General features: G+C 46.4%; 1 protein-coding gene across 1 annotated transcript; it reads left to right on the top strand.

Moving 5' to 3' along the window:
• Positions 1–270: 270 nt before the first annotated feature.
• chst2b (carbohydrate (N-acetylglucosamine-6-O) sulfotransferase 2b) lies at positions 271–8,179 on the top strand. The gene is made up of 2 exons (XM_085989870.1): positions 271–841; positions 1,056–8,179. The coding sequence occupies exon 2, from the start codon at positions 1,402–1,404 to the stop codon at positions 2,665–2,667; it is 1,266 nt and encodes a 421-aa protein (XP_085845996.1). The 5' UTR covers positions 271–841; positions 1,056–1,401; the 3' UTR covers positions 2,668–8,179.
• Positions 8,180–8,491: the final 312 nt, after the last annotated feature.

The following is an 8,491-nucleotide window of genomic DNA, read 5'->3' as shown; positions in this document are numbered from 1 at the left end:
CCAAGGCTCCAGCCCACCGCCCACCGCTCCCAGCCTCCGCCCCAGGCTCCAGCCCCAGCCTCCAGCTCCAGCCCACCGCCCAAGGCTCCAGCCTCCGTCCCCAGCCCACCCTCCAGCCTCCCGCCCCCGGCTGCAGCCCTCAGCTCCCGGCTCCAGCCCCAGCCCACCGCCCCAGGCTCCAGCCCCCCGCCCTCAGCCCCAGGCTCCAGCCCCCGCCCTCAGCCCCAGGCTCCAGCCCCCGCCCTCAGCCCCAGGCTCCAGCCCCAGCCCACCGCGCTGTCCCACACCGGCAAGGGCCGTGGGCTGCGCCGCTGACAGACAGCATCGCCGGCCAGTTAAGCAGCAGCAAACGCCGCTCACCCTGAGCCCCAATCGGCGTTTCCCCCCCACACACAGAGGGCGGGACTTGAAGCCACCACAGCCGCTACTGAGGCGAGAGGTAGGAGCCGAGCAGATGCTTGTTTGGAGTCTTGAATTGTAAAAAAAAAAGGTAGAGAGAGCGAGACAGACAGGAAAACAACCCATAGTCTGGGTCACTCTGTGAGGTTTATTGTTTTAAAAAAAAATGTTGCTGCATTCATAGTGGAAAAAACAGAGAGAGCGAGAGAGAGGGGCGAAGAGCTCGCTGCCCCCGATTCACCATGAGATCCGCGGCGCTGAAGCATCGACTCGCACCTCAAACGGCGCAAAGACTCGCCTGTGGAAGGAGCCGGGAGATCGCGGCTGCAGCCGAGGGCGGCGGGAGTCCGGTTTAAATGACCAGAGAGAGACAGAGAGCAGCGGATCGGAGTTAGAAAGGAAAGCTTGCCAGGATCCAGCGAAAAAAAAATCCTCCCCCGAGGTAAGAGTTGGTGAAGGGATCGGGAACAAAGTAACCAAAAAAAAAATTATATTAATATTTTTTTAAAAACCCAAGACAGGACGAAGCCAGCCTGGGCTGAGCTCACGCTAGTCATTTCTGAAGACAGAAAGCGAGTGCAATGCAGCAGGATCACCCCCAACATTAACATTTTATTTCTTTATTTTTTTTTGCTTTTGGACTTGGAAAAACAAAGAGAGAAGCCAAAAAAATAACAAACCAGAGGAAAAAAGTTGGCGATACAGATTCGGACTTGTGATGTGAAGGCGAAGACCTGAGGAGGAGTCGAGGGGAGGGGGGGTGGGGGGTGAAGGAAAAAAAACCCCCAGAGAAAATCATTTAACAGAGAGCGAGGATTTCATTTCAAATCGGAGAGGAGCCGCTCTCCTTCCCTTCGACTCCACCATGGCCGGGGCGAAGTAGAAGCATTTGGTTTGAATAAAGGAGGAGGTTGAAAGGCTTGTGCAAGATGCGAGGCTGAACATCTGGTGTGAATTATTATTATCATCAACATCCTAACTATACTAAGCGGGCTTGGGAAGATGAAAGTGCTGCGCAGGAAGGCGGCTCTGCTGATCCTGGGCTACATCTTGCTGGTGGTGCTGACCATGCTCCACTTTGCCGACTACAAGGGGGCCAAGGAGTGCAGCCAGGTGAAGTATGTGCCCTACCCGCTGCGCTACACGGCCGAGCACCAGGCGGCTCCGGCGCCCCGCAACGCCTCGGGCCAGCGGCAGCACGTCTATGTCTTCACCACCTGGCGCTCGGGCTCGTCGTTCGTGGGCGAGCTCTTCAACCAGAACCCCGACGTCTTCTTCCTCTACGAGCCCATGTGGCACATCTGGCAGAAGCTGTACCCGGGCGACGCGCTGACCCTGCAAGGGGCAGCCCGCGACATGCTGGCCTTCCTCTACCGCTGCGACCTCTCCATCTTCCAGCTCTACAATGGTGGCCACAACCTCAGCAGCATGGGCATCTTCGGCGCGCCCCGCAACAAGGTGGTGTGCTCCCGGCCGCTCTGCCCGGCCTACAACAAGCGGCGGGTGGGGCTAGTGGACGAGCACGTCTGCAAGAGCGAGTGCCCACCCCGGCCCCTCGACTCGCTGCAGGACGAGTGCCGCAGGTACAGCACCATCGTGGTCAAGGGCGTCCGCGTCTTCGATCTCGGCGTCCTGGCCCCGCTGATGCGCGACCCCCTGGTCGACCTCAAGGTGATCCACCTGGTCCGCGACCCCCGCGCCGTGGCCAGCTCCCGCATCAAGTCGCGGAATGGACTGATCAGGGAGAGCCTGCAGGTCATGAGGAGCAAAGACCCCAAGGGGCGGCGCCTGAAGGTCTACGATGGCTACCAGAGGACCAGGCGCGACGCGGTGGACTACCACGCCCTCAACGCGCTGGAGGTGATCTGCAGCAGCATGGCCAGGACGGTGCAGATGGTGCGGGAGCCTCCAGGCTGGCTGAGGGACAACTACAGGGTGGTGCGCTACGAGGATCTGGTGGAAGACCCCATCAGGCATCTCCGGGACATGTACCATTTCGTCAACCTGTCGGTCAGCGAGGACATCGAGAGGTTCGTGCTCAACATGACCATGGGCTCCAGCTACTCCTCCAAGAAGCCCTTCAGCGTCTCCTCCCGCAACGCCACCCAGGCAGCCAACGCGTGGAGGACCCAGCTGACCTACTCTCAGATCAAACAAGTGGAGGAATACTGTCAGCAGGCCATGGACTGGCTGGGCTATGAGAAAGTCCAAACGCCAGAGGAAGTCAAGGATTTCAGCAAGTCATTTGTGACCAAGCTCCGGCTTTGAACAAAAAAGAGAGAGAGAAGCGCTCCGGTACTTCATTCCATGCAATCCACATCGAAGAGGGGCCGAGGGCAGATCCCAACCCATTTGGTTTCTGAATATACTTGGATCCAGGTCTGGGGGGAAAAAGACTAAATGCCCGAGAGGGTTTTTGTATCGGCGTGGAGCGCACAGGTACACCCTCACACGCACATACTGACACACTCACACCCACCCACACACAGACACACACCCTCACATAGACACCCACACACATCCTCACATAGAAACACAGACACACACCCTCACATAGACACCCAGTCATACACCCTCACATAGACACACACACACCCTCACATAGACACCCAGCCACACACCCTCACAGACATCCACTCACACACCTTCACATAGACACACACCCTCACATAGACACACACCCACCCACACAGACACTCATAGACACCCACTCACACAGACAGACACACACAAAGACATACACCCTCACACAGACACACCCACTCACAGACACCCTCACACAGACGCATTCTCACAAACTCATCCACACACTCAGACACACCCACACACACACTTACACCAACACCCACACTCCCATCCACCCACACGCACAATCATAAAGACACACCCCTCACACGTTCACACACACTCTCATTCACACACACACTGACGAACACAACTAATAACACTGAAAAGCTGGCTAGACGTGAATCACTTGGTGGTTTTAAGGGAGCTTTTCCTCATCAGCAGTTGACAAAGGTGCAAAGTGTTGAGTTGGTCACCGGAAATACTTGATCATTTGGGTTTAAAGTTGTTATACACATTGCTGTATATGAATATATATATATCGTTCTGTTCTTTTTATTGTCTGGTTGAATGAGTAAATTGATAATTTATCATTTAAAAAAAGTATTCTATTATATTGATGGCATGCAGCTGTAGAATTGTGAGTACAGTGCTTTACTGCCAAAGTACACCTCGTCAGGATCCTTTCTATCCATGTTTTTTTTTTGCTCAATTGTTCATACCAGACAAGTCAGTTTATGTTCCTTCCGCCTAGGTAGTGCAAGCCAAACAAAGGAGTCCTGTTGCAAAATAAACCTTCTTGACCCATATTTTCATTCATATTGTTGTAGCATCACAGGAAACCAGCTCAGAAAAATACAGTCGACTACAAAAATAACATTTAATTAAAGGACAATAACTGAAACCTTGCCAAGATTGTACTGACACAGCACATTAATCTTCATAAGGTTACAAGAAGCCATGTTTAATGCATTCTTATATTTTATCGGGGGTGTCTCTGAGGCTACTGACAAAACATGTTACAATGTACAGTGAGGCGAGGGGATACATTGAGCAACAGCGCACCCAGAAACTAACTTTCTCCTTTTAATTAAAGACCAAGCCAAAACAATGCAAAAACCACCTCCTTGAAGGAGTCTTCTATCATAGTTCTATCACTGATCCCAATGGTACAGTATGAAGTTCTCCAGTGTATGGATTCTGTATAGAAGTTGTTTCAATAATTTTATTTTTAAATGCCCTCAAGTCGGTCACAGGCAGTTATTTCCATACAAGAATAGCAGCAGACCTTTGTACAGGATGAACTTATTGTAGAACGGATGCTGTCTTGGTATTGGCAGCAGTAGCAGAGGTATACTACAAAGCTGTTTCCAAGAGATGGTCACGGGCACTTTTACATTAAAGTTGAGGTCCTGGGAGAGCACCACGAAAATGGAGCTATGGCTTCGGTTTGCTGCTCTGCACTGATTACCCGAGTTAGTTAGTACTTCTCCAAACCAAGGCCTGTTTTAATGTAGACTCATGGTTTGTACACATGCAAATAGGGGTGAGCTGACACTGCTATATCCAGGGGTTGAAACAGTTGAAAAATAACTTTAAACTATTTCTAAAATTCAAATATCCAATTTGTAGCCACATATTATAAACATGCAGCTGATTCTATGTGCTTGCTTCAGAACAGAAGTGTGTAGCTACATGGAACGGGCGCTGTGCATTTAAATGGCCAGGGTAGGAGGTGCCTAATGTAAAGAAAATTTGGGTCCTTTGTGCACCTCCTGTCTATGATGTTTCCTCAAGGTAAAGGTGCCTTTCCATTGCTTTGGTTTCAGGACAGTCGCACGTTATGTTGGACGTTCCCTCGCACCTCAAAAAAAAAATTGGTATCTAGCAGATGTCAGAAAGTCCCATTGTCACAGTAGTCCCACAGAGACATGCCAGTTGATGTCTGCTTCCCGCCTCAGCTGCTCTGTAAAGTATGTTACAGGCAGACGCTCCAACTACTGCAGTCGGAGCTGGCACTTTGTACTGCCGGTGGATCCTTCGCACTGTGGAAAAATGCAGTGCTGGCTGATTACCGCTGCAAAGTCAGCTATCTGGGATTGGACTACTCTGGATCACATCTCCCAGATTGGGCTAGTCACTATTGCAGTGGATGGTACTGCTCTGGCCCAAACTTATGTTACGGACTGAATGAGGAGGAGAAGGGGACGTGAAATGGGGTGCTGTGTGTTTCTTTAACCTTTTAATGATTTATTCAAAATCAATAAAAAGCAAACTGGTTGCTACACCACCGTTCTATTTTCTTACTGATTAAAACAGCTAAGACAATTCGTTCTCTTCATCAGTTAAAAAAACTCACCAACAATCAAAGGTCAGTAAGCACTGCTCGTTGCATACATTTGAGCATTCACGTGGATCTCTACCAGCTCCTGTTCCACAGTGATATGAGTGGGCAGTGTAACTGTAGCTTCTCGCTCACAACACCCAGGAAGAAATCAGTAGATTCAGTGTAAGAAGACCTATATTCAGAATATGGAGTAACACAGTTTGGAGGCTGCTAAACAGCACAGGGGTTTACGTCATCCTCTCAATTCCAAGATGTTACTGCCTTGCAATGACTCTCCAGAGGGAATTGCGGAGGTGGGGTGGGGGGAGTGGTGTCTAGGGTCCACTGTCAAGGAAGATGCAATGTGATAAAAAAGCATGGAGTAATGGGATGCAGGTCTGTGCCTGAAATAGCCCACATAATGAGCTGATGACTTCCGTCACGCCAGCATAGGAAGTTGTAAAGTGGAGGCTAGCTACTTCCCTCCAGAAGGGAAAAAAAAATCCATGGCACCAATAGTTCTTTTTTAATAGGACCCTTTCACTTTCTGCCCCCCCCGCCCCAAACTTTCATTTGCTGCATTTTGCTGGAGCGCAAAAAAACACGAGAGCTAGCAGCTCTGAAATTCAGTACCGAGTCAAACGGGTTGTAATGGAAGCCCACAGAGCAGCACATCAGCTGAGGGACACAGGTGGCAGGCCCACAAATGGCCCTCAGTCCATATTCTACCGCTTGTAAGTACGTTGTTTATTGTGCATGTACACAAACTTGAGGTCTTGCCACTTTTCATTTTTGCTGGCAAAAGGTTTCATGGGGGAAAGCAATGGACGGCAGCCTTCTGTGATTGTTTCACATTATTTGTCATACCGTGCAATGTGATTTGATGAGCAACGATAGTGGGATTTATTTTGCTGGTACAAAGGAAATATAAATTCTATGTAATAATACGGATTACTTGTTTAAATACGTATTTATTGCACCACATTTTGTAACAGTATCAAAAGAAATGTTGCAAAGTATCAGTTGCAGGATTATTTAACAATAAATCCCTCAAAATTTGCAACTCTTCAAAATATTGTCTTTTTGTAACATAATCCCACCTATTTCTGCCAGTGCAGTATCCTTTATGTAACAGGGCTGGAATTTGACACACATATGTGACAGATTATAACAAAATAAATAATTTGAAGAGGCAGTGGAATGTTTTATAAGTTTGTAGGTTCAAATATTACTGCTGTAAACTTGTAAAAAAAATCCTTCAGTAAAATATTGTACCACAAGGCTGTTTAGTGGAAACATTTATGTCTTACTGTCATGCAGAACTATTGTTTCTGTGTGACAGGATTGCCGAGAAGTACACCTGGGCAGAATTGAAACACAGGTATTGCAAAAGGATAGAACCCACGGGTGGCATTAATTTGGTCTTTTTTAAAAAAGATATGTGAACCCCCTGACTCCATAAATTATATTAACACAAAATAAGACTCATCTACTGGTACCAGTGCAATATCCTTCCTGAAACATGGTTGGAATATGCATATTTCCAGAAAGGTATTTGCCTGATGACAGCAAAAAATAAATAAGCAGAAATAAGAAGGCTGTTTATTAAAACTACTCGGGGGCATTAGGTATTTAGTGTAGGATTCAAAAGGTTACCTACAGAAGGTGTCAAGTGTTTAATAATCCTACCAGAACTTGCTTGTCACGACAAGACTTTGTTATTCCTCTATGTTACTTCTAGGTACATATCCACGACTAATTGATTGCTAATTTTTGTTCCATGTGCTTATTATAATCATCAATGGTCAAAGTGTACAATATGTTTGGCTGATGTCAAATTGTATAAGATGCCTGATAAATATTGATCTTGCATGTCAAAGACCAATGTATATTTTGGTAGCGAACAGTTGAAAAATTTTGTTCAGTTAAAATGATCTGAATTGTCTATTCATTATATTTTTTCATGTTATAATATTTAATATCTTTACATGTTTCAAAATTAAAACTGTGAGCTGTTGTAGCTTTAAGCAATATTTTTAACAGTCAACAAACACTCAATTATGCTTTTTGTTTAATTGGGTTTCGACTTCGAGTCACCAAATGATTGACCTTTAGACTGTTGGCTTGTTTCAGGAGGATTTCTTTAGACCTTTCTCTCCTGAAGAGGAAACATGCCAGAGCACTGTTTCCACTCCCCCACCTAAGCACCATTCTTGATATAAGAAATAAGAGCCTCAGCAGTGAATGTAAATACGTTATTTGATCGCAACCAAGTCTTGAGTGTCCTCACCCACCTTTCATACTTATAGCTTCCATCAAAGATTGCTGAATAGTGATCAGCAGTGGCAATTTGTGTTCCCTACCCCACACTCCTTTGGCAAGTCATCGAGGGCAGATGTAGCTCCTCCACTGAACCCATGGCTGAGATCAGTTGTCTCTGTGTAGACGTGATTTCAGATCTGGCACCTTCCTCGTCTGTGTGGCTCAGTGTTGCACAGTTGGTGCATTAATCTGCTGAGCCATTGCGGCAATCCAGTTTGTAAAGAAAATTTGTGTTCTTTAATTTTACACTCAGTAATCAATTTCACAAAATAACTGCTTTTATAAGCCGTAGTGCTGACAGTTGCAAAATAAATATTCCCTAATGTGTAGATCAGAACTCAACGAGCAGAAACTGAACGTTCTTGAAATTGACAACTGGTTCATGACAAAATTGTGCAGCTTTAACTGACATCAACTCTTAAAAATCCCTGTTAACAAAACCTCCTCCTTATACCATCCTGTGGTGTTATTCTGCTTCATGTACATTGCAATCTGTTATTGGCACTATATATGTACGTTTACCAAGTGTCATTAAAGGTCTCCTCACTGTATTCAGTGTTGACAGCAGTGCACTCTGTCTCATTGCTGTATGTTATAAACTCAAATTGCCTTTATTTCCAGAACACAGATTGCATATTGCATGTACTGCATTGAGAATCATTAGCAATCTACTGCAAAATAGATATTTTACAACACTTAACATTTTACACATAGCTATATAATTTTTCAATTATGATGTTATCACATGATTATATCCTACCGATGACATTAGCCATTTTAACTGAAATGATAAAAGAGCTAACAATTTGGAAACTCAGCAGAATGAGGCTTAGGTAACAATATTAAAATATTATTTTAAGGAAAATGGCAGTACATATA

The sequence above is a fragment of the Somniosus microcephalus genome, chromosome 6 (assembly GCF_052327205.1).
Source record: "Somniosus microcephalus isolate GS21.2 chromosome 6, FLI_Smic_1.0, whole genome shotgun sequence".
Classification (NCBI taxonomy): Eukaryota; Metazoa; Chordata; class Chondrichthyes; order Squaliformes; family Somniosidae; genus Somniosus; species Somniosus microcephalus.
This window is presented reverse-complemented; position numbering and strand designations above follow the sequence as displayed.

What these genes read in the sequence shown, in the direction of transcription:
- chst2b (XM_085989870.1), top strand. Translation starts at nt 1,402, where the DNA reads ATGAAAGTGCTGCGCAGGAAGGCGGCTCTGCTGATCCTGGGCTACATC.